Source organism: Hermetia illucens, chromosome 2, assembly GCF_905115235.1.
Source record: "Hermetia illucens chromosome 2, iHerIll2.2.curated.20191125, whole genome shotgun sequence".
NCBI classification, from domain to species: Eukaryota; Metazoa; Arthropoda; class Insecta; order Diptera; family Stratiomyidae; genus Hermetia; species Hermetia illucens.
The window spans coordinates 26,186,846-26,213,397 of record NC_051850.1 but is presented as its reverse complement, the minus strand read 5'-3'; the positions used below and the strand labels follow the sequence as shown (position 1 = coordinate 26,213,397).

The 26,552-nt window shown below is 47.1% G+C and overlaps 1 protein-coding gene across 2 annotated transcripts; it reads left to right on the top strand.

The window, feature by feature from the left end:
- Nucleotides 1-10,708: 10,708 nt before the first annotated feature.
- LOC119647686 (chromodomain-helicase-DNA-binding protein Mi-2 homolog) lies at nucleotides 10,709-26,340 on the top strand. Of its 2 annotated transcripts, XM_038048769.1 has the most exons (8): nucleotides 10,709-10,746; nucleotides 10,811-10,901; nucleotides 11,731-11,810; nucleotides 11,872-12,109; nucleotides 12,219-12,364; nucleotides 20,761-20,922; nucleotides 20,991-25,899; nucleotides 25,975-26,340. In XM_038048769.1, the coding sequence occupies exons 2-8, from the start codon at nucleotides 10,865-10,867 to the stop codon at nucleotides 26,118-26,120; spliced, it is 5,718 nt and encodes a 1,905-aa protein (XP_037904697.1). In that variant the 5' UTR covers nucleotides 10,709-10,746; nucleotides 10,811-10,864; the 3' UTR covers nucleotides 26,121-26,340. The 2 variants fall into 2 exon arrangements, with proteins under 2 accessions (XP_037904697.1, XP_037904696.1); XM_038048768.1 differs by having other exon boundaries at nucleotides 10,715-10,901.
- The last annotated feature ends 212 nt before the right edge of the window (nucleotides 26,341-26,552 follow it).

Here is a 26,552-nt window from a genome sequence, read left to right as displayed (position 1 = left end):
CATCTTCCCCATGGTGTCTAAGAGACAAATAGGGCGATATGAAGAGGGCACGCCGGGTGGTTTTCGAGGCTTCGGTAGTAAGACCAGTTTCTGCCTCTTCCACTGGGCGGGAAACACTCCTTCCGCCATGCACGATTCGAATGTGCTTGCGAACCACCTTGGTCTGGCCTTGACCGCCACCTTCAGAGCCCTGTTCGGAATTCCGTCCAATCCCGGAGCCTTGCTGTCCCCAATACGTCTGCAGATTTCCCAAAGTTCCTCTTCGGTAACATCAGGGATCGAGAAGACGTCCTGCTGAGCTGCCAGTTGGGGTTCTCTTTCGTCCTGCTCCTGCTGCGGGAAAAGAGTTGCAATTATTTGCAACAAGAGCCGTGGGCATGTCACCTGAGGTGATTTTCGCCCGCGGATCTTCTTCATTACAATTTGGTAGGCTGTACCCCACGGATTCGTATTAGCCTCCATGCAGAGCTTCTGGTAGCATTCCCGCTTGCTTCTCCGAATGGCCTTCTTAAGGTTGCTTCGCAGATCCCTGTATTCTTCCTCACGCTCCTGGTGCTCCGGCCTTCCTCTTGTCCTGTGGGAAAGTCTCCTCGCTCGGAGACAAGAGGATCTCAAGGCAGCGATCTCCGTGTTCCACCAGTAGTTTGGCCTCTTGCCGTGGTGCAAACGTCGTCGTGGCATCGTAGCGTCGCATGCTTCGGTTACACGCTGAGACAGCTGTGTGACCCTTTCCACCGCTGTTCCATCCGGATCATGGGCTCCCTCCAATGCGGCCAGGAATATCTCCTCGTCGAAAGCTCCGATAGACCAGCCAACCGCCTTAGCCTTTCCACCTCCAGAGCGTCGTTGACTGCTTCCCCGGTTCCCAATGTGGAGGAAGATGGCCTGGTGGTCACTGTGGGTGTAGTGCTCACTCACTTGCCAAGCCATCCCCCTCACCAGTGAAGTGCTAACAAATGTCAGGTCAACGATCGAACCCGACCCTCTTCCTCGAAAGGTGGGCACGCATCCAACGTTGGCCAGCACGATGTCCAGCTCCGCAAATGACTCCAACAGAATTTGACCTCTGGTGTTCGTCGATCGGCTTCCCCAGTCCAGGGCCCACGCGTTGAAATCGCCCGCAATGATTTTAGGGCTGCGGTCTCTAGCATCCAACACCAGACTGTCTAACATCTCCTCATATTGTGCTAAGGTTGCACTAGGAGGAGCGTAGCAGCTGTAAATATGGACACCGTTGACCTTCGTCCTTATAAAACCGGCTGCCGGGGGGGCCATGACTTCCTGAATGGCCTGTCTTCCGCACGCCCAGATTGCGGCGTTGCCAGACGCATCCACCGCCCAAGTCGCACCGCCGTAGTTTCTGTATGGCTCGCAAATAACCGCGACATCGACATTCGACTCTCGAATGGTTTGCGAGAGCAGGTCCTGAGCTGCCTCACAGTGATTGAGATTGATTTGTATCAATCTCATTTTCCTGGGCGGTTCAGCTCCCTCCTATATACCGGACATCTGCTGCTTCCCGCAATATGCCGGCCGTCCACGCCCTCTTTCCCACTGCATAACATACACCGTGGATCTCCGGTGCAATCTTTGATGAGGTGGCCCTCTTCCCCACACTTCCTGCAACTCCTCGACCTATCATGCTGGCTAGTGCATGCCGCCGCAAAATGGCCGAAATCGAGGCATCTGAAGCATCTCTTTAGAGAGATTTGTTCCCTGAGCCTGCACACGACCCAACCTACTCTTACCTTGCCCGCGGTAATCAACTTAATAGCTGATTCCGCCGGCAAACTAATAATAGCGGTCTGTGTGCCACCATATGCCTTCTTCATCCTTTTTATGGCACTCTGGTCTATATCGCCAAGGTTGAACTGCTGCTTTAGCGCAGCACAGATGTCCTCCCGTGAGGTGACTTCATCTAGGTCCTTGCACTCAACCATTATCTCCTGTTTCCGAGCTCTTACCTCAGCTTCCTCTCCAAGTACACTTTCCACCTTCCCGCGGAAGTTATCGGCCGACTTGTCGGCGGATTTACTTAACTCCAGCATCAGATCCCCTTTCTGTGTTCGCCTAATACGGCTCACATTATCCCCCAAAGACTAACCTGGTTAACGACCTATGTGATGGCGTCACCACATCGGCTAAGCTAAGCCATAAAAAGTCAACAGGGAGGTAAAGAGATACTATGGTGCTTTGCATATTTTCCCTACGACGTAGAAGACGTTCCCAGTGGAACATTCATCAGAGCTATCCAATATGCCAAAAGTAGAGGCATGGGGGTAATAGCAGGATGTGATGTCAACGCTCACCACATATGCTGGGGAAGTTCGAACATCAATACAAGAGGATCGGGACTACTGGAGTATCTAGTAGGAGCCGATTTGCAGATCCTTAATTTGGGTAATGAACCCGCTTTCTTCACCGTGGTTAGGCGAGAGGTCATCGACATTACGGTGGCATCTCTTGACATCGCGGCTCTGATCGGAGAGTGGAGAGTACCAAACGATATCACACTCTTGGATCACAGACGCATTGATTTCGTAATGGGCATGGATCCACCTCCACCCACTCCATTTCGGAATCTGCGGAAGGCAGATTGGGTGATGTATAAAATAGAATTGAGTGCCTGAGTCACGATCGCTGGGAAGCGCATCAGAGGAGAACGACAAGGATGCTGCTCAATCGTGCTCTAAAGGGTGATTTAGGCGCTAGCTGGAATCGCTATAAGGAGGCACAGAAAGCTCTAAAGAAGAGCATAAGATCGGCTAAACGATCATCATGGAGACGCTTTTGCGGAGAGATTAACTCTCTTGGGGCAACCTCAAAGCTGAAGCGGATTCTGGTCAAAGAACGTAGCCAGAAACTGGGTTATCTACGTTTACAGAACGGGAGGTACGCAAAAAGCGATGAAGAAACGGCAAACCATTTGCTTGAACTGCACTCCCAGGCAGCATCCAGAATCCAATCGCGGGGCCGAGAGGTCCATACAGCCTTCAACCGAGAGACTGGAATCTGGCATGCAAAGTAGTATTACTGGATCAAGTAAAATGGGCATTTAACTCGTTCCATAGATACAAGTCTGCAGGTCCAGATGGCATCATTCCTGCGCTAGTAATAGAGGGAATGGAGGCCCTCCCCATATTCTGAATATATATCACGCATGCCTAGCACATGCTTATATTCAGATTACATTTGCGGCAATTTGTGATACGGCAAGATAGCATGGAATCGAACCGCTGTTAATCAGTTGAATCCTTCACATTCTAGAGTGGAGAAAAATCCACATATTGGTCGGCCAGAAGTCTATTGAAGCAAGGGGCTGCCCACAGGGAGGGGTTCTCTCTCCGCTGTTATGGCTCTTGGTAATGGATACCCTGCTGTGACTGGTGTTCCTGGAGGACAAAAAAATCTTCGCGCAAGCATTGGCAATCTAGCCGTATTAATTACCGGCAAGTTTGCGGACACAGTATGTGACCGCTTGAATGCAACTCTGCATGAAATCCACAGTTGGTGCCTCCGCAATGGACTCACGGTGAACGCTAGGAAGACTGGACTAGTTATGTTCACTAGGAACGTCATGTGGGGCAGCTATGCGCTACCCACCTTAACAAGGGCGGAAATCCAGCTGGCCAATCAGTCAAGTACTTAGGAGTACATTTCAGCTCCAAGTTAACGTGGAAGCATCATATTCAGGAACAATATCAGAAATCCTACTGATTGCTCTGGTGCTGTAGAAATGCGATAGATAAGACCTGGGGACTTTCACCCAAACGGATATACTGGATGTATACATCCATAATAAAACCCATTTGATGTATGCATGCATCGTCTGGTGGTCAAGACTGAACTTTGCTAACAGCAGGAAGCTGCTAACGCAGACTCAGAGAATTGGTTGCCTAAGTATTACTGGAGCAATGAGTACTACGCGGACTGCGGCACTTGAAGCTATTCTAAATTTACCCCCCATTCACTTGGAGGTGAAACGGAAAGCGGCCAACGACGCATATAGGTTCGATACCATTGGGGCGTGGAAAGGCGGCTAATCACACGGTCATGCGTCTATCTGGAAATTTCTTGAAAAACATCCTCGGAAAAATGACGACCATATTCCAGGCGGAGATATATGCCATTTCATTGGCAGCAGAAGAATGTCTGTGACAAAAGTGGAGGGGTCGCACCATTCGAATCTGTTCCAACCAGTCGATCGGAATTATCAGCACATATCAAGCCAGTTGGTGCGGAATTGTCATCAGGTGCTGCTGAAACTTGGCCGACTGAACGAAACAATCCTGATGTGGGTGCCGGGCACTCAACATCGTCGGTAATGACGAGGCTGACAGACTGGCTCGACGAGGGTCTGGATCCACAATGGTGGGGCCAGAACCAGCTCTTGGAATCCGACCATCTACTGTCAAGTCTACTCTGAAGTGTGAAATTGCAAGGAGTCACGCCGCCGAGTGGAGAAATTTGGACTCTTGCCGTCAGGCGAAAATCCTTGTTAAAGAGCCTAAGGCCACTAGAGCGGCATTTTTGTTGTCCTATGAGAAGTGGGACATGAAAACCCTAGTATGGCTTTTAACGGGAACTGATCCTTAAACTACCATATGGAAAAGATTGGGGTAGTGGTTTCGGCTCTGTGCAGCCAATGTGGGGAGGAGAAGGAGTCGACACTGCACTTTTTATGCAGCTGCCCGGCCTACTCAGATCGCAGACGAGGACACCTTGGTAAGGTTTTCTTCAATGAAGATTCTGCACACTCTCTGCTTCTATAGAATGTTCTCAAAAATTTTCACCCTACGGTGCCAAGGAGGCGAGATATCGGGGAAAATGTAAGTCCAGACAACGTGGCCAAAATCGAGGAAAATTGAAAATTTCCACGACCCCTGGCTCGTAATAATTGGGAAAAATGCAAAATCGTCGGATTTCGGTGGGCGCTGCCCCGTTTCTGCTTGAGGAAATCAAAGAACCTTCACACTACGGTGCCGGGGAGGTGATATAGCCCGAGACCTTTGATTTGATACCCACTACTTACTGTGTCAAAAAACGATATAACTTGTCAACCAGTTTATATAGGCCTGATTACCCTCGCGGAATCAATCTCGCACCTTGGAATGGTCCATTTATATGTTTGTGTTCCATTGTAGCTTAGGAGTTCGTTTGTGTCCGCCTAAGCGAATGGTTCGTTCTGCTGAGTGCTCTCGCCTGGAATTCGGTGATCGCCACTACGATAAAAGGTTGAGCTTGGAAGGGTCTTACCTTCGCCCCTTTTCCCCCAACTGCCCGGCTGAAATAGTCAGAACAGGCCCGTTCGCCTCCTTTTTTACCTCCCTAGAAGAAGTCGAACTTGCAATCTCCCGGTACAACAATAAAAAATCTTCAGGCCCCGATGGCATCTCTAACTTTCTTCTGCGGAAGTGTGAGCCTACCATCAATGAAAGTCTCGCCATCCTCTTCAACAATTGCCTAAACAACGGACTCTTCCTGGTATCATGGAAATCGGCCCTCCTTATACCTATCTCTAAGAAGGGGTGGTCGGGCGATCTAAAAAATATGAGGTCTATCTCTCTTCTTTCCAATATTAGAAAAATCTTCGAACGTATCCTACTAAGTCACCTCAATAGACACTACTCTCTAATAATTCTAGTTAATTAATTCGGCTTCGAAAACCTTAGATCCACCGAGCAGGCAATCCTATATCTGAAAGACCATATCCTCAATCATCTGGAAAATAGGCATTGCACCGTAGCCCGCGCCTTAGACCTCGAAAAGGCATTTGATTCAGTTTGGAAAGAGGGCTTGCTCTACAAATTAATTTAGTCCAATTGCCCCCTCCCTATATTCAGAATTCTCAGAGACTTTATCTCCAACAGAACTTGCCACTTGCGCTTCGATGGACTTCACTCTATCGACTTCCCGATAAACTCAGGAGTCCCTCAGGGATCTATTCTAGGCCCCAAACTTTTTAATATCATCCTAAACGATATTCCCCACCCTCCCGTAAACTTATTCCCCACGCCAACGGCAACTCAGGCAGTTCTTCACCCGCCCTTTCCCCCCAACGACAATGGTCCTCCCGTGTCACGAGGGATCCTCTTCCCCGATGACACCATCCTAAGGGCTACTAGTGCCTGGTGCAGGAAGGTAGGACTGCTTATCAACCCAGTCAAAACCACCATAGTACCAATCACTAGGAGGCGTAAGCTTGATCACCTGAGAGCCATAAGATTACATGATTTCGACGTGAAAGGAGAAATAGAGGTAAAATATTTGGGAGTTACGCTAGACCAAAAATTACTCTGCAAGACACATGCCGGAAACACTTGTCGGAAAGCCACGATGAGTTGTAGATCCATAGCAAGAAAAAAATGGGGTTGCAGCCCGAAGATACTACTTTGGATATATACTGCAATAGTAAGGCCAATGATTACCTATGAAGCGGTAAACTAGGCAGAAAGAACCGAATTCAGTACACAAGCCAGAAAATTACATAAGCTCCAAAGGCTGGCTTGCGTGTGTATCAATGGGGCAATGAGGACATGACCAACAGCATCCCTGGAGGTCCTTCTGGGATTAACCCCTCTCTATCTGCACATACAGATGCAGGCAAGGAGAGCAATATTCAGGATGGTCAGTAGTATCAGCGAGGTGGGGAGCTGCCTAAATCGAAGGAAGATTGATATTCTTTCTAGGCGGTATCCCGAATTATTGACACCAAGGGATAACATGACAACGAGATTTCATTTCGATAAGAAGTTTGAAACACGTTGGAGTAACAAGGCAAACTGGGAGAGCGTGGCTGCGACATACAACTTAAACCAGCAACTGATTACTTGGTACACTGACGGATCCCTCACAGCAGAGGGTGCCGGTGTCATTGGTCCAAGGAAAATGTACTTTGAGCCAACGGGCAGGTACACGAGGACATTCCAGGCGGAAATATACGCCATAGATAAATGTGCCTCCTTTAACCTCCAAAGGAACTACACCGATAGCCAAGCAGCGATCAAGGCACTTAGGTCCAACCACGTGAACTCTAACTGGTGTGGGAATGCCTTGAGGGACTGAATACACTGTCCAACAAGGCCTGGATACTTTGGGTTCCAGGCCATGCTGGGTTGGAAGGCAACGAGGCAGCGAACGAACTAGCCAAGAAGGGAGCAGGGACGCCTGTACACGGGCCAGAACCCTTCTGTGGAATCAGAAACGGTTTCATGGCTATGACTGTAAGAAATGAAGAGGAACGGTTGAGAGAACTATACTGGTCGGGCTTACCAGGGATGGAGCTGTCCAGGGTGCTTATTGGGGGATACGAACCCATGCGCACAAAGGATTGCTTAAACCTCACCAAAAAGAACCATACAGTGGGAATTCTCACTGGTCATTGTCGGCTGAATTATCACCTAGGGAAGATACGGACACTGCCTGCAGGTGTTGTGAAAAGTACCTCCACAGTACCTGTGAAAAGTATGATGAAACCTCTCCGTCCTGGGATAGTGCCCGGCACTTGTGCAAAGTAGGTCGAGACATCTGGGAGAACACTTAATACCAGGTGGAAAGCTGAAAGATCTGGAAGTGGCGAGCACACTAAAGTTCCTGACGGTTATAGGTCTGCTTGAGATACTTTTGTCAATAGGTACACTATAACCAGTAAATGGGGCGCAATAGTTCTTTAAGGACGCGGTGCGACTTTCCCTTAACAGAATAATAATAATCAACATCAATTAGCCTGTACAATATGTGATGTCTGTAATCATTAACTTCTCCCTCCTTCTACCAATTAGACTCCACAGTACATGCTCCGCAATCCTTCAGTCCTCTTCATCCCTCACGCCTTTGGTCAATGTACTTGCACAGGTCCAAATCGAGTAAAAGGTAGCCCTTTCTCAGTTTGCTATCACCATCGAGAAAGAACTGCGCTTTACTCCAAATCTGTCGATCAATCCTGTCCACCGGTGCCTAAATACTCCCATTTCCTCGTTTCCCAGTACGGAGTGCTATTTTGTGTTGTTTTGTGTTATGTTTGCTTAGTTGCAAGGTATAAATCCATGCCCAGGAAGACATCGAGGCACGGCAAACCTTCCATGTATTGGTGGACAATGGAAATCGCAGAACTCTGAAAGGAGTATCACAGGTTCCGCCGCTTAACACAACGTCTAGGCGACCGGGAGGAGGCATGTACCAAAATGATGGAGTACAAATCAGCCAAAAGGAGACTCCGCAGCGCAATAAACAAGAGCAAAGCTCGCTGCTGGCAAGATCTGGTCGACTAGGTGAACGGGGATCCGTGGGGACTCGGTTACAAACTGGTAACCCGAAAAATCGGGGCTCTGCGGAAACCCTGTTCACTTAAGGCCGAGCAGATGGACCGCATTGTAAGGGTACTCTTCCTTGCGCACCACATATCGTCGGTGCGGAGAGCGCAGAGAACTGTCCACTTTTCTCTATAAAAGAGTTGGAACAGGCAGTCTTCTCTATGAAAAACAAGAAGGCGCCAGGACCCGACGGTATTCCAGCAGAGGTAGACAAACTGGTATTCCAACACCGGCCAGACCTACTGCTCCTCGGCGTATTCAACGCTTGCCTGAAAGAGGGCATTTTCCCTGCTCGTTGGAAGGTTGAGAGGCGTGCGCTGATCCATAAAGGGAAAGGCGACCCCGAATTGCCGTCTTCATACCGCCCACTATGTATGCTTGACACTGCTGGGAAAGGTCTCAAAAAGCTCATCAGAAGCAGACTCACTGAAGCGATACGCGCTGCCGGAGATTTATCTCCCCGGCAGTTTGGTTTTAGAGCAGGGAGATCGACAATTGATGCTGTCATGCAAGTCGTGGACGCCGAACTCGACGGGTGGTGCTCCTCGTAACACTTGACATCAGAAACGCCTTTAATTCCGTAAGATGGAAAGACATTCCAGGCACACTAGACAATACTATCAACGTGCCGAATTATCTCTTACGGATTTTGAGGGACTATCTGAGGAACCGCTCCCTGCTCTATGAAACACTAGAGGGTCAAAGGTGGATGGAGGTCACGTCGGGCCGGACCTCTGTAACGCTACCTATGACAATCTGCTTAAACTCGATATGCCAGAAGAGTCGCACCTGGTCGGCTATGCAGACGATGTCGCAGCGCTTGTTGCTGGACGCACTGTCGAACAGGCGCAAACGAGACTCGGCATATTGATGCGACGGGTGGGCGGATGGATGACTACTCATGGTTTCAACCTTGCACTGGAAAAAAATCGAAGACTAAAAAGAGAATTCCGACCCTGCGTCCCATATCGTTCGGCGAGTCGATAATCGAGTCAAAATCAGCGGTAAAGTACCTCGGGTTGACTCTTGACTCAAAGATGAGCTTTTCTAAGTAAATCAAAGCAGCAGCGAACAGGGCTGCGGCTGGAGTTTCGGCGTTAAGTAGGCTAATGGCAAACATTGGGGGTCCTACGTCTAGTAGGCGACGTCTCCTGATGAGTTCAACGCAGTCTGTGCTGCTCTACGGCGCAGAGGTATGGGCTGGCGCTCTTAACAAGGAGGCATATCGTAAATGCCTCACGCAAGTACAGAGACGGGGAGCTTTACGGGTGGCATCTGCATACCGCATTGTCTCTGAACCGGCCGTGATGGTGATCACGGGAGTGATCCCCGTTGCCCTTCTTGCTAGGGAGCGTCAGGCCATATACAAGCGCAAGTCAGATGAGTCAAGGGAGGTGGTTGCTCGCGAAGAACGGCAGCGCACTCTAGACGAGTGGCAGGTCTCTTGGCAAAATGAAACTAGAGGCAGATGGACTGCGCGGCTCATCGGCAACTTAGGTGCGTGGCTGAATCGGAAGCACGGTGAGACCGACTATTTCCTTACCCAATTTTTAAGTGGGCATGGAAGTTTTCAGTTTTACCTGCACAAGATTGGAAAGGCGCCTTCTCCGGATTGTGTGTTTTGCAATGGAGTTGTGGACGACGCCCAACACACTTTTTTTTCTTGTGAAAAGTGGGATGGGGTTCGTCAGCAGCTCTATTTAAACACAGGCGATCTCTTTCCAGGCAACATTGTCGAAGAGATACTGAGGAGTGCTGAAAGGTGGAGTCGTGTTGCCCAATACGTTCGGTCCCTTCTCGTTGCTAAGAAGATAGAACTCGACTGGTGGAGGAGCCGGATTGCAGGGGGTTCCTTGAACTGACAGTTCTCTTCCTCCTTTCCCCTCCCGTTGGTGAAAGGAATTCCCTGATTTGAAGGCCCCGCAAGGCGGGAGAGTGACGATGGGGAGGTGTTTATTTGATAGTCCGACGACGTACCGAATCGGGAGTCCAACACTGTGTGCGTAAACGCATTCACTTACCATACCCCCTCCCCCCTTCCAAAAAAAAAAAGTATAAATTATTCTTAGGTTTAAGGACATGCTATGCCAAATGAGCATTGACATGCACCACCTTTTCACTTTATACCATGTTACCGGCTTGCCCGGATATTTCCGTAGGTTAGCGTTACATACCTAATTAGTCACGCTTGAGCCTTTAAGATATTATTCTTTTTGAACCGCAAATGTATTTCTTTCCTTTGCCGAATAAATAAATCCGAAATCTGATTCCCATTGTAGCTTAGAATGAAATTCTATTTCTGTACCTACCAAAAGAGGGCGCACTCGACATTTAGCAAACAGAGGTTCGCATAATTTCGTACTAGATCAAGTACTACAAAACTCAATTGCCATTCCGCCATATTCCTTCACGGTGTACTCAAGGTGCCGCATCGGTACATTTGTTATTCTGTGTTTTTGGCAGTGAATATCATAACAAAACCTTTTAATTTATCGCAGAAACAGTGGAAGAGTGTATCGTGTTGCTTTCTACCGTAAATTAACGCACTGGGAATGGCTTCTGATGAGGAAAACGATGACACCTATGCGGGTAAGTTCTCAGCGTCGTGACAGAACTTTGCTAAGGGCGCCCGCGGAGTCTCAAATGCCGACGACCGTGAAAATGCAGACAAGATGGAGATGGTTTCGGATATTTTGTGTCAAGTGATGTGGAGTGCGGATTCGAATTGAGTTGCTCAGTTTCAATGGAAATGTTTTAGATAGTTTGGCTCCTGCTTTAAAATGGGAACAAAGCGACTTTTGTTTATACTAAAAGCGTTAATTTGTGGATTTCCTTTTGCGAAAGTCGATACAAGTTTGGCCTGGTTTGCGATAATTAGCTGCCAAACGACATTCCGATTAAAGAGTCAATTCTTTGAAGCAAAATACGCGTGGGATATGGGATCTAATCTGAATGGATGCCGGTTGTATCCTTATCAAACGCCGGTAGATTGGTTTTCCGCGAAATTGCAGATATTTCAAAAGCATTTACTTTAGAGTGGGTTGAAACGTTGTTATCTTTGCGCAGAAACATGCATAGATTCATAAATTTGTTGAAAGACGTGGTTGGGGTTTGAAATTTTTCAACAATGCAAGATTTTCTTTTGTTAATTTCACTCTCACCCCATTATTTGATAAAATATCGGGACTGGTATAGTTGTCAGTGATTTGTCACGCTAGGGTGCATGTAGTTCCGGTGGCTCCTTCCACTTATTTTTAAAAAAGTGGATACAAATTGCATTTGAATCAAAATGTCCAACAAATCAGATTTTCACTATTTTTTGCTATCCAAGGGCGCTTACATATTTGTATTTTAAAATTACTTTGAACCAAATCAGTCCAGAGATTTCTAACTCAAAATTATTCATCTTACCTTTCAGACGATGATGGTGCCCAGGAGGAACAGGCTCAAAATGCTGGCGATTTGTCTGGCGACTCCGATGAAACACCACTAAAGGCGGTAAATATTGTCTCAACGTTTGCAATCCTATCCATGCTCACAATTGTTGTTTCCCCATTAGCAATACGACGAAGACGATGACTACGATCCAGAGGATTCGCGCAAGAAGAAAAAGGGCAAGAAACGAAAGACCAAAAACGAGAAGGAGAAAGCTCGTAAAAAGAAAAAGCGAAAGAAGAATGAAAGCGAGGACGAAAGTGATTTCCTGCACGACGAAGAGGCAGCGCATTCAGATTATGCAACGACTCGTAAAGGCCGAAAGAAGAAAGAGGTCGAGAAGAAGGAATCAAATGATTCGAGTAAGTGGGATTTTAACATGGAGCTTATCTTCCACATTTACATAATTTTGACAATCTAGTTGCCGCAGTCTTATTTCTACTAATATAGTTGATGCATCTTCCCTTGCAGATATGCCCACAGTTGACGAGGTATGCAGCACTTTCGATCTGAACGACGTAGCCATCGAATTCACCGACAGCGACTATGAGAATATAACATCATATAAATTGTTCCAACAACATGTGAGACCAATTTTACAGAAGGAGAACCCCAAGGTAAATATACTCTTGCATTTTAGATCTGCTGAAACTGAGGGAACAGCTCCACTGCTGGTTATATTAGAGTAAAATCCAATATACTGTTAAGACTAGCAAATAGGTCGCCAAAGTGTAGGTTGTTTAGTTAACTGGGGGCAGCCGCAGCTCCGAGCACTCAGGCCATTGTTAGGCCCATTGTACTATCCCCGTAAGTTGCCTATTCAATGGCTTCCCGCCTACGGTGTTCGCAGGCTTTAGCGAATCTTAGAACATTCTCCAGAGGCAGAGAGTGTGCAGATTCTTCATTGAAGAAAACCTTGCCAAGGTGTCTTCGTCTGAGGTCTGAGGATGTCGGGCAGCTGCATAAAAAGTGCAGGGCCGTCTCCTCCTCCTCCTCACATTGGCTGCACACAGCCGAAACCACCACCCCAATCTTTTCCATATAGTAGTTTAAGGGGCAGTGTCCCGTCAAAAGCCCTACCAGGGTTTTCATGTCCCATTTCTTAAGGGACAACAAAAATGCCGTTCTAGTGGCCCTAGGCTCCTTAACAAGGATTTTCGCTTGCCGACAAGAGTCCAAATTTCTCCACTCGGTTGCGTGAATCTTTGCAACTTCACCCTTCAGAGTAGACTTGACAGTAGATGGTCGGATTTCAAGAGCTGGTTCTGGCCCCATCATTGTGGATCCAGACCCTCGTCGAGCCAGTCTGTCAGCCTCGTCATTACCGGCGATGTTAGAGTGCCCCGGCACCCACATCAGGAATGTTTCGTTCACTCGGCCAAGTTTCAGCAGCACCTGATGGCAACTCCACACCAACTGGCTTGATATGTCGTTGCCATTTAGTGCTGATAATGCCGCTCGACTGTCGGAACAGATTCGAATGGTGCGACTCCTCCATTTCTGTCGCAGACATTCTTCTGCTGCCAATGAAGTGGCATATATCTCCGCCTGGAATATGGTCGTCATTTTTCCGAGGGGTCGGGCCAGTTCTATAATCGGATTCTCCGAGAACACTTCTGCGTCCGATCCATCCTCCATGACTGACCCGTCCGTGAAGATTATTAGGTCTGTAATCTGAAAAGACTCATGGCCACTTGTCGACCATTCTTCTCTTTCGGTGATTACGACAGTGTATGTTGACGAATCTGGAAACCATATGATCAGTTGGCATCAGGGCTACCGGATGTTTTTCAACGAATTTCCAGATAGACGCATGACCGTTTGATTGGCCGCCTTTCCACGCCCCAATGGTATCGAGCCTATATGCGTCGTTGGCCGCTTTCCGTTTCACCTCCAAGTGAATGGGGGGTAAATTTAGGATAGCTTCAAGTCCCGCAGTCGGCGTAATACTCATTGCTCCAGTAATACTTAGGCAACCAAGTCACTGAATCTGCATTAGCAGCTTCCTGCTGTTAGCAAAATTCAGTCTTGGCCACCAGACGATGCATACATACATAAAAATGGGTTTTATTATGGATATATACATCCAGTATATCCGTTTGGGTGAAAGTCCCCAGGTCTTAACTATCGCATTCCTACAGCACCAAAGCAATCTACAGGATTTCTGATATTGTTCCTGGATATGATGCTTCCACGTTAACTTGGAGTCGAAATGTACTCCTAAGTACTTGACTGATTGTGCCAGCTGGATTTCCGCCCCTGCTAAGGTGGGTAGCGTATAGCTGGCCCATCTGACGTTCCTAGTGCACATAACTAGTCCAGTCTTCCTAGCGTTCACCGTGAGTCCATTGCGGAGGCAGCAGCTTTGGTGCTTGGTGACTATTGGTAGACATGGACAACTGATGTACTGTTTGGTGAAATAAAATAATCTTCTCTGTGTCCTGATGGCTTGAGTGGTTAGAACGCTGCTGTGTTTTTGCAGCGGAATGTCGCGGTTCAAACCTCATTGGTGGCGGACGGATTTGTTATCATGACTGGACGTCGGATATCAGTCAACTCAGCCGCAGACGAGCACTTGAGTCAAATCAAAGTAATAATCTCGGGCGAGCGCAATGCTGACCACATTGTCTCCTACAGTGTATCTTTAGGAGTCATTATTTCACTGACAAATTTTCAAGTATATTTGTTTGTGTTTTGTAAGTGGCAGGCGTCCGTACGATGCGGTGGTCGGAAAAAGAAGAAAGAGGAGGTGCATACGCTGGCGTCAAGCCAGGTCGCCAGCTGTGCGTCTGGTGGAGGTGATCTCACCGCCGGCAATGCAGTCGGTAGTTCTTGCTTTCGATGTGCCGATGATCCCATCAATGTGGTTACTGGGCGAACCTGATGTTTTGCGGACGCTTTTTTAACAAATCCCCCTGGTCGGCTTACGTGAAGCCTTCAGCCTCAGATCAATTCGAGGCCGCCCCGAAGGTCGAGCTTAAAGAAGTGTTTCCGTTGCTCGAGGACTTTAAAGGGGCCCTCGTATGGTGGGTGCAGCGGTTTCCGAGGAGGGTCCGCCCTAATGAGCGACCTGCGAGCATGTTTCGAGGTCCCTGGGGACGCCGACTTCCGAAGTCGTATGTCGAAAAGAAAGAGTCAGCTGTAGTTTCGAAACAGTGTCCATGCGCAGACGCAGTATGCTGAAGTCACTTAACCCTGCTCCGATATCGCGCAAAGGGTCGGCGGGGAGTCGCAGACTCGTTCCGTACACCACCCGCGGTGCTGAGCGTGAACTCCTCTCGATGAGCTGTGCGAAGGCCAAATGGACGAAAGGGCTGCAACCACGACGGATCGTCATCAGCCATTAAGGTGGCCGGTCCGGTGCCAACGTTCTAGCATCCCATTCGACTGCGGATGGTACGCAGTGGACGTGTGGCGTTTGAAACCCAAGATCATGCCTAACTCTCAGAAAAGAGTAAACTCAAACTGCATTCCCTAGTCCGTGATTATTACAGCTGTACACCAAAGCGCGGAATCTATTCTCGACAGGGGGCCTCGGCATATGATTGTGTTGTAATGTCAATCAGAAGCATTACTTCAAGTCACCGCGTAAACCTTTCGATAATTGTGAGGCAATACTTATATCCGTGCGAATCTCGTAAAGGGCCAATGATGACGAGGTAGATGGTGTGAAAGCGATTGGTTTGGCCCAGTAGTTTACGTACTTGTTCATGGACGGCTAAAATTATTTTCCAGTGACTAATCGGTTCGTCGGCCTGATGGCTAGGTGCGCAAGATCGTGTACTGGCTTAAAATACTTCCTTGTGAAAATCGGCCGGAATAAATGGCCTAGGTCCCTTGTCTAAGGTGTCGCAGAATAAGTAGTAGTTTGAGCCAAAGATAAGAAACTCGTTGAACTTGTATTTGGAGTTTGTCCTCAGCTCTGCGTCATTTTTCGATTACCATATAATCGACCGTATTTATGATAACGTTCTTCAGGTGGTTGTGAAGATCATTTGTTGATGCTTCATCTCCAGGACCTCTGTTGACTGCGATTATTGCGGTATCCATTTCCCTCTTATAGGTGTCGCGGAGGGCTGTGTTGTGGATGGCTTCAGTATTTACTCTCACCTGATTGTCAGAGGGGATTATAGGTGGTGTCGTAATTCGAATTCGGAGCACCATGCCAACGAGATAGTGGTCCGAGTCTATGTTGCCCCTCTATATGTTCTGACAACGGGCTCCGTGTCCTTACTTGGCTATTAAAATCCCCAAGTATGATTTTGATATCATATCTGGGACAGGCTTCTAGGGTTCGTTCTACTGCCTCGTAGAAGGTATCTTTCTCCGACTCTGCAGTCTTCTCTGTAGGGGCGTGAACGTTTACGAGGTTTATATTTCTAAACTTGCCTCGCAAACACAGAGTGCATAGTCTTTCGCTTATATTTTCAAAACCGATAACAGCAAGTTTCATTTTTTCGGCTGACTAAGAAACCTGCTCCGAACACATGATATACTGGATCGCCACTATAACATATGCTGTAGTGACTTTTCTCCAGGAAACCGGTCCCTGTCCAACGTATCTCCTGTAACTCTGTTAGAGCAGCCCCATATTGGGACAGGGTATCGGGTAGTTGCTTGACAGCTCCATCTCTGAACAGGGAGCGCACGTTCCATGAGAAAATGCGCAAATCGTTATTCCCTTGGCGTTCCCGGGTTCGTCGTTGTGTTATTCGTCCAATCCAAGGCTCCTGTTGTGATTTCGTAACTTCGGTTTTCCGTGTGGGGTTGTCAGCCCTACCCAACCCCCAACCTGAAGGACCAGTTGGTATAATTTGTCCCGTTTTTAGGCGCGGCAGGCTCGCCTTCATCCTTCTCCATCTGAACTCCCAGCGGCCACCACGTGAAGGTGGAGATAGGGTTTGGTAGTAGAGCTGTTGGTGTTGGTTCAGCAGGCGTTTCCCAGGTTTTATGCTCCATCGTGGGTACCAATCCATGTTTCGCCCTGGGGTATATACTACTGTATTTCGAATGTTGCGAATACGGGCGGGTAGATGGCGCCACCGGCGCTCTCCACGCTTTTTAGAACTCGCCACTGGACTGGAGAGCTAGCGGTGAGAAAGTGTCGGCAGAGTGACCGCATGGAGAAGAACCGGTCTTTTCTGTCCCAGCGACGCTACAGGGCGCGGTGATCATCTGAAAGAAAAAATGTGAGCGGCATTTTAACCTGCAGACTCAACCAGTGTCCGTAAACTAGGATTATTAAAAAATATTAAAAGCTAAATTTTTGGTGCCTTGTTAGGCTTTTTTTTGTGAATTTTGGTGTTTTTTCAAGGCATAGTTTGCGGACTGGAAAGACCTTGGAACTCGCCAGAGCCCTTCGGAAAAGGTGCATTGATATCTGCGCCAAAAGTTGCGACATTGAACGCGAACGCGGTAAAAATGGCTATAAACTTCTCTATTTTGGTAGCCCACACACGCAATACAGTGTTGGCATTGCCATCTCAGATAGTTTCCGTGATACCATTAAAGAAGTCGAACGATTTGATGTTCGGCAGATGAAGCTCACCATTATATCAGCTGATCGCACTATTCATTTCTTCCCCGCGACGCCCCACAGACAAGTCGACCTGATGCCGAGAAAGATGCCCTCTGGCAAGTTCTCGATGGAAAAACTTGTAACGTGCCCACTGAAGATTATATCATCATTGCTGGCGACCTTAATGGTCATGTGGGTGAAAAGGCAGACGGTAGCAGGTGCCGTGGGGGAAAGGAGTTCGGAGTGCGCAATGAGGATGGCGAGCGTATAATCGATTTTGCGGACACCTATGACCTTGTACTTATCTCTCATCTTCTTACATTTTATAGTGGGAACAGTAAAACGCAAATCGAGTATATTCTCATAAGACGCCGACATTTTACCATCGTCACTGATTGCAAAGCCGTTCCCTATGAGACTATTGCAACTCAACATCGGCAGTTGACTGCCGTCCTCCGAATCAAGCCACCGATAACGCATCGTGAGGAACGCACTGGTCCGCCGCGTATTAAATGGTGGCGACTTCGTGAGAAGAAAGAAGAAATGATCTCACTTACGCGGTTATCAACCATTACGAATGTGAAAGAATCGTGGAACCAAATGAAAGATACGATCCACGAAGCGGCCTCTGCAACCCTCGGGGTCACCAAGCCATGTAAGCGGCACATCAACCAAGATATTCGACTTTGGAATGATGAACGCCTCTACCACAAATTTCTCAGCGATAAAACACTGGACAATTAACAAATGTACAAGAACCGGGAAGTAAAGAAAGTGATCGAAGTCACCCGAGTGGTCTATTACAAAGATATCTACGGTAAACTGGACACTGAAGAGTTTGCGTATCCTCCACTTCTATAATCATTGCCGACATTTTGAGCAGTTCCACCAGTCATCGCGAAATCGGGGAAGCCACAGTACCTGACGACATCGCATCTGAACTCTGGAAAATGAATAGCTGAGACCCAATTCTGTAGCTCAGTGAATTCTTTAATCAGGTTAAGCGGGAAACACAATTACGATGCATGCGGACGGGAGTAGCGAGACCGCACGCAGCTTCAATGTACAATGAAGATTTTAGATTGGCAAAGTTCGCTCCACGTCGGCGATCTGATGACAGATTACGCCATAAAAATTGAATTTAAGCCGGAGGTATGTCCACACTCCCGGATAGCTAAGTGGTTAGAGCACAAGGCTCTCGTACGAAGGGTCGCGGTTCAATATCACTGATGGTAGAGGGATTTGTATCGTGATTTGATGTCGGATACCAGTCGAATCAGCTGTGAATGAGTACCTGAGTCAAATCAGGCTAATAATCTCGGGCGAGCGCAATGCTGTCCACATTGTCGCCTATAGAGTACTCTAACCCTATAGTGTACCGTTACGGTCTCGAATGAAGTGTTCTAACACACTTTAAAGTTCTGATCCAATATGGATTGTTGCGCCAACGATTATTATTATTTCCGAGTTATCACAATCTCGGCAGATGCCGGATTTTACCTAATACTAGCACTAAGTGCCAAGCATTTAGGCTCGGACGATCCTACCTACTTAAAAACTAAAAGGGGCACTGGTGGTGGTGGCCGGTGGTAGGTCAGTGGGAGAATCCGTCCAGTACTCCCCGCAACATCGAGCACGTATGCAGAATGGTGTACTTCTGCATGGTTTGAACCAGACTGTGCGAAAGTCCCAGGACATCAAGGGAAGCCGTCAGGGATTTAGGTACAATACCTGTAGCTGACAATATTATGGGAACTACAACCACCCGCTCGAGACGCCAAATTTCTTTGATTTCCCGAGCCAATAGCTCATAGTTCACCTTCTTCTCCACGTATTTCCGTTCAATGTTGCTATTATGGGGGATAGCAACATCAATAATATACGCGAAGCGACCCGTCTTGTCAACTAACAGTACGTCAGGTTTATTGTTATTATTATTATGTGCACTCTTAGAGGTATTGTATGATTTTCATTACATAAAATATGCATGCAATTCGATTGTCCGCGCACAAAATCACGGCATTGCACAGAAACTTCAAGTTTTTGCAATTAGTTTATGCATCTTCCTGTATTTTATGTTACCTCCGACTTAAATTCAATTTTTATGAATCGAAGGGACGGCAATGACATTAATAATTAGTACTTGCAACGCAAATAGTGCCTTCCACAGTGCTCAAAACGAATTCAATCAAATTAATTACATTGAAAAGTAGCAGCCGAAAATGAATCACGCATCCCAAAAGTTCAATTTTCCGGCCATTTGCCGCATTGTGCGTCGGACTTGTTGTATATTGCTTCACCCAAGTCCGTGTAATAAACTTCATTTGACAGCTCTCTCACTCCGCTGTTGTGTTTGGGCCGTTATTCAGGAAGGTGGAACCCCATTTGACTGGCAAAAATGTACCACAATTCCAATATGGAAAAAGAAAGGTAGTCCAGCAGAATGTTCAAATTACCGTCCGATCCGGTCATTATCCCATATAATGAAGATCTTGAACGCATTGTTGACAACGGTATTCGCGAAATCGTTGAAATAACCGTGAATCAAGCCGGATTTGTCACACACATTGCGCAGTTACTCATGGAGAAACACTGTGAGAAGCATCGCCCTCTTTACATTTCATTTCTGGATCTAGAGAAAGCGTTTGATCTTGCGCCACACGAAATCATCTGGTATGCTCTCCGAAAACACTTACTGCGAGAACTCGACCTCGAGCAACGTCCAAAACTGGAATAATCTCCTCATGCAACACGGTCTTATATTGAACCTGAATGAACACAATCATTGTCAGCGGGAGTGACCTGCCCAGAACTGAGCGATTTAAATACTCCGGTCAACGCTATCAGCCAATGGAGAACTTCGTTATGAAATTGCTCTACGCATTAACACAACCTGGATGAAGTGGCGTTCCACAACTTGTGTTCTTTGTGATCGATGTATCAACGAACGTCTCAAATTTAAAATTTACCGCAATGTCGTCCGTCCTGTCGCTCTCTATGGTTCTGAATGTTGGCCGACTGTAAAAGACAATGAACGGCGTCTTGCGGTAATGGGGACGAAGATGTTGCGTTGGACTTGTGGCGGGAACATTTTGATCACATCCGAAATGAAGATATCCGTGAGCACCGATCGTGGAAACATTGCGAAAGGGGGCGTCTTCGATGGCATGGTCACGTAATTGGCACTAACAAAAATGAACTTGCCAAGGTTGGTCTGAACATCGAAGACGATAGTAAACGATCAAAAGGCCGGTAGCTCCATACACTGGTCGTGGATTTGATAGCCTCGCGATTGCATCCAGATCAGGATTTTGATAAAATAAAATGGCGAAGCCGATCACGACGAACCGACCACGCTTGTGAACGGGACAAAGGCTGAAAAAAGAAGATTTTTATCATACAGCTATGTGGAAGAGGCTACTATGGCCACTACCCTTACTTTAATGACTGTTCATTGTGAAAGAATCTAGCTCGATTTACTAATATTTTCTGTAGGTTCCAATGTCCAAATTGATGATGCTTGTAGCAGCTAAGTGGCGGGAATTTTTCGAGATCAGCCCCAACTTGCAAAACGAGCAAAGCAAAGATGAAGATGTTGAGTACCAACCAGAATACCAGCCGAAGAGCTCCAGGACTCGCACTTCCGCACGCGAAAAGGTAGGTTCATTAAGTCCCTAAAAATATTAAAAGAAATAAAAATCTACCATTTTTTTTTCAAAATGCAGGTTGAAGAAATCTACGACGACGATGAAGAGGAAGAAGAAGAGGAGGAAACTCGTTCCAAGAGACGACGTGGGCGAACAGCGAGCAAGAAAACACGAAAATCAGCTGGAAAAGTTCCCCCGTTGAAAATCAAATTCGGCAAGCGCAAGCACGGCAGTTCGGATGAGGATCAAGACGCAACAGGTGGTTCCGAACGAGACTCAGACGCTGAGTTTGAGAAAATGCTGCAGAAATCTGAGGAAAGTAAGGAAAATGAAAAAGGAGATGATACCGTCGAAGACACACAACCGATCGTTAAGAAAAAGGCCAAGACAAAAATCGGAATGAAATTCAAGAGGAAGAAGAAGGTCAAGACAACAAGTCGCTTCCCAGAAGGGGAGGACGGCGAGCATGAACATCAAGATTATTGTGAAGTATGTCAACAAGGTGGAGAGATCATTCTGTGCGATACTTGTCCACGGGCGTACCATCTAGTTTGCTTGGAACCTGAATTGGAAGAGGCCCCAGAAGGCAAATGGTCTTGTCCTCATTGCGAGGCTGATGGCCCGGCAGACCAAGAGGATGATGAACATCAAGAATTCTGCAGAGTGTGCAAAGATGGCGGAGAGCTCCTTTGTTGCGACTCCTGTCCATCTGCATATCATACATTCTGCTTGAATCCGCCGCTTGATACTATACCCGACGGTGATTGGAAATGTCCACGATGCAGTTGTCCTGAACTCCCGGGCAAAGTTGACAAGATTCTCACCTGGCGATGGGCAGACGTAAAAACCAACGAACCTTCAACTTCGAAGAAACCAGCCCCACGAACTCGTGAATATTTTGTCAAATGGCACGGACAATCGTACTGGCGTTGCGATTGGGTCAGCGAACTTCAACTGGAGGTCTATCATCCGCTGATGATACGTGTATTCACGCGCAAATATGACATGGAAGAGCCACCGAAGTTCGAGGAGACCCTGGACGAGACGGACAATCGATACAAGCGTATCCAACGGCACAAACAAGGTCATGCGAGCACAGAAAAGACAGCGGAAGAGGAGTTGGAGGAGAAATATTATCGGAATGGCATTAAGCCGGAGTGGTTGATTGTTCATCGCGTGATTAATCACCGCACTGCGAAGGATGGTACCACTTTCTATCTTGTTAAGTGGAGGGAACTCTCGTACGATAAAGCCACTTGGGAGGAAGAGAATGATGATATTCCAGGGTTGAAGCAGGCGATTGAATACTATTTGGAACTCCGCGCCAATTGTCTCTCGGATGGCACTGTCAAGAAGAAGAAAAAGGGCAGAAGACCGAAAAAGGATCTCGAAGGCGAAGGACGACATTACACTCCGCCACCAGATAAGCCCACTACAGATCTCAAGAAGAAATATGAAGACCAACCCTCGTATATATCCGACACTGGCATGCAGTTGCATCCCTACCAATTGGAAGGTATCAACTGGTTGAGATATTCGTGGGGCAATGGCACTGATACAATCTTGGCTGATGAAATGGGTCTGGGTAAAACAATTCAGACCGTTACGTTCCTGTACTCGCTCTACAAGGAGGGGCATTGCAAGGGACCATTCCTCGTGGCTGTTCCGCTTTCTACGATTATCAATTGGGAAAGAGAATTCGAGGTTTGGGCCCCAGATTTCTATTGCATAACATACGTTGGTGATAAGGATTGTCGTGCAGTTATCCGCGAGAATGAGTTGTCTTTTGAAGAAGGTGCAGTGCGTTATGGTGGAAAAGCATCGAGGATTCGAGCTAGTTCCATTAAATTCAACGTTCTCTTGACAAGTTACGAGTTGATATCGATCGATAACGCATGTTTGGGGTCCATTGATTGGGCCGTGCTAGTTGTGGACGAAGCGCATCGTCTGAAGAGCAATCAAAGCAAATTCTTCAGGATTCTTTCCGGCTACAATATCAGCTATAAGTTGTTGCTCACAGGAACGCCGTTGCAGAATAACTTGGAAGAATTGTTCCACTTGCTTAACTTCTTGAGCAAGGATAAGTTCAACGATTTGACCGCCTTCCAGAGTGAATTCGCGGACGTATCAAAGGAAGAACAAGTGAAGAGGTTGCATGAGATGTTAGGCCCTCATATGTTGCGTCGATTGAAGGCTGATGTGTTGAAGAATATGCCGTCGAAATCGGAGTTCATCGTTCGAGTTGAACTTTCCCCGCTGCAGAAGAAATATTACAAATATATTTTGACCAGGAATTACGCGGCTTTGAATCCCAAGGGCGGTGGCAATTGTTGTTCACTCTTGAACGTGATGATGGATCTGAAGAAATGTTGCAACCATCCGTACTTGTTCCCTGCGGCAGCAGAAGAGGCTCAACTAGCTCCCGGCGGAGGGTACGAAATCACGTCTCTGACTAAAGCTGCTGGCAAGTTAGTTCTTCTATCGAAAATGATGAAGCAGTTGAAGGAGCAAGGCCATCGCGTTTTGATTTTCTCCCAAATGACAAAGATGTTGGACATTTTGGAAGATTTTCTGGAAGGGGAAGGCTATAAGTATGAACGTATTGACGGTGGCATCACAGGAAATCTCCGTCAAGAAGCTATTGATCGATTCAATGCGCCTGGAGCTCAACAGTTCGCTTTCTTGCTCAGTACTCGTGCTGGTGGTTTGGGTATTAACTTGGCCACCGCCGATACTGTCATCATTTACGACTCTGATTGGAATCCCCACAACGATATTCAGGCGTTTTCACGAGCTCATCGTATCGGTCAAGCGAACAAGGTGATGATTTACCGCTTCGTGACGAGAAATTCCGTTGAGGAAAGAGTCACACAAGTTGCGAAGCGAAAGATGATGTTGACTCACTTGGTTGTCCGTCCTGGAATGGGAGGCAAAGGGACCAGTTTCACCAAGCAAGAACTTGATGATATCTTGCGTTTCGGTACCGAGGAATTGTTCAAAGAAGACGAAGGAAAAGAAGAAGAGGCTATCCATTACGATGACAAAGCGGTTGCTGAACTCTTGGACAGAACCAACAAAGGTATCGAGGAAAAGGAAAGCTGGACGAACGAATACTTGTCATCGTTCAAAGTCGCTTCTTATGCCACTAAGGAAGAGAATGAAGATGATGACACAGAAATCATCAAACAGGAAGCAGAGAACTCAGATCCGGCATATTGGGTGAAACTACTTCGGCATCACTACGAGCAACATCAAGAAGATGTCGGAAGGACCTTGGGCAAAGGCAAGCGTGTCCGAAAGCAGGTTAACTACAACGATGGAGGTGTGGTGGCACCAGAGCCCCGAGATGATTCGAATTGGCAGGACAACCTGTCCGATAACAATTCTGGTTACTCTGGAGGATCAGACGAGGGAGAGGATGATGACTTCGATGAACGCACTGAGAATGGTGATATGAACAGGCGCAAGCGACGTTTCGAGAGACGTGAAGATCGTGATAGACCTCTGCCACCTCTTCTGGCCCGTGTCGGCGGCAACATCGAAGTGCTTGGCTTCAATGCTCGGCAGAGGAAGAGTTTCTTGAATGCAATCATGCGCTACGGAATGCCACCACAAGATGCGTTTAATTCACAATGGTTGGTGCGTGATTTGCGTGGAAAATCTGAGCGAAATTTCAAGGCCTATGTTTCGTTGTTTATGAGGCACCTATGCGAGCCCGGCGCTGATAATTCTGAAACTTTTGCTGATGGTGTTCCGCGCGAAGGTTTGAGCCGTCAACACGTTTTGACTCGCATCGGGGTCATGTCCCTTATACGCAAGAAGGTCCAGGAGTTTGAACACATAAACGGATATTACAGTATGCCGGAGTTAATCCGAAAACCATGTGAACCCATTAAACCGCAAACTATCAATCTTGATGAGGATAAAAGTGCTACAACAAGCACCAGCGCAACCCCTGCAACAAGCGCAGCTGCAAGTCCGGTTCCACCCTCTGAGAAAGATGACGAAAAATCGACCGATGCAGACAAACCTTCTGTTAAAGAGGAAAAGCCTGATGTCAAGCCAGTAGTCGATGAAAATGCCACTAAACCAGCGGATAGCCAAGAAAAGTCCGAACCAGAAAGTTCTACGGCGGAGGTTAAAATTGAGGACAAGAAACCGGACGTGGCCGCTACCGAGGAAGTTAAGTCAGAGGACGTGGAAATGAAGCCAGTACCAGAAGTTAAGCCTAAGGAGGAGGAGGCAGTCAAGCCGGAAGAAGACGATGACGTCGTTATTGTCAAAGATGACGATGAAATTGAAAAGCCAAGGGAACGAGGCAAAGCCGAGGAGACTCTCGAAGTGCACAAGCGAAATTTCATGTTCAATATTGCCGACGGAGGCTTCACAGAGTTACACACTTTGTGGTTAAACGAGGAAAAGGCAGCTGTGCCCGGACGTGAGTACGAAATCTGGCATCGCCGTCACGATTACTGGCTCCTTGCTGGCATCGTAACACATGGCTACGGTCGCTGGCAAGACATCCAGAACGACATCCGGTTCGCAATCATAAATGAACCATTCAAAATGGATGTGGGCAAGGGAAATTTCCTTGAAATCAAAAACAAATTTTTAGCTAGACGATTTAAGTTATTAGAACAAGCACTCGTGATCGAAGAGCAACTGCGACGCGCAGCCTATTTGAATCTCACACAGGATCCAAATCATCCAGCAATGTCGTTGAACGCTCGCTTCGCGGAAGTCGAATGTTTGGCGGAATCGCATCAGCACCTGAGCAAGGAGTCGCTGGCGGGTAACAAGCCAGCCAATGCTGTTCTGCACAAGGTCTTGAATCAGCTGGAGGAGCTTTTGTCGGATATGAAGAGCGACGTATCCAGGCTTCCGGCAACGCTAGCTCGCATTCCACCCGTTGCACAACGACTACAAATGTCGGAACGTTCAATTCTGTCGCGACTTGCAGCGACAGCTGGTAACCTACCAAACTCAGGTAAGCTAACTAAAATGGAATTAGAGAAAAACCTCAGAGAACTAACAGACGATCTTTCTGTTGTTTCAATTTCAGCTCAATTGATGAACCAGTTCCCCGCTGGGTTCCAAGGGACCGCGTTGCCGTCATTCGCCGGGACACCAGCCGGCAACTTTGGCAACTTCAGACCCCAGTTCTCAGTACCCGGCCAACCATCGACAAGTTTCGCTAGCACTAATTAGATTCTATTGGTAATCGTAATGCGAGCATTTTAAGTTCACATAGTTCGTAATGAGTATTGAGTTTTTTATGAATAATGGATAGGTCTAGGTCTACGCTGTACGTTCTCCTTTCATGAAACATAAAATATATACACACATTTTATTTCTAATGGCGCTCTTGTTTACTGTACTTTTACTTGTATTGTGAAATGCATTCCAAATAAATTATGATTCATAATAATCGGATATTTCGAAGGATGGATGGTTTGTTGGTTCCTAGCTTCCACGGAGATATCGAAAAGATTCTGAGGTGCACCAGCGTTCTTCAGCATATTGTGATTTGCTTGGGGCTTGTTTGAACACGAAGTAAAATTATTCGCAGTCTTAGTTTCACTCTATATTTGGATTTTCTTTTTTTTTTTTTTGCTCTTTGAAGCTTAAGAAAATGGGCAC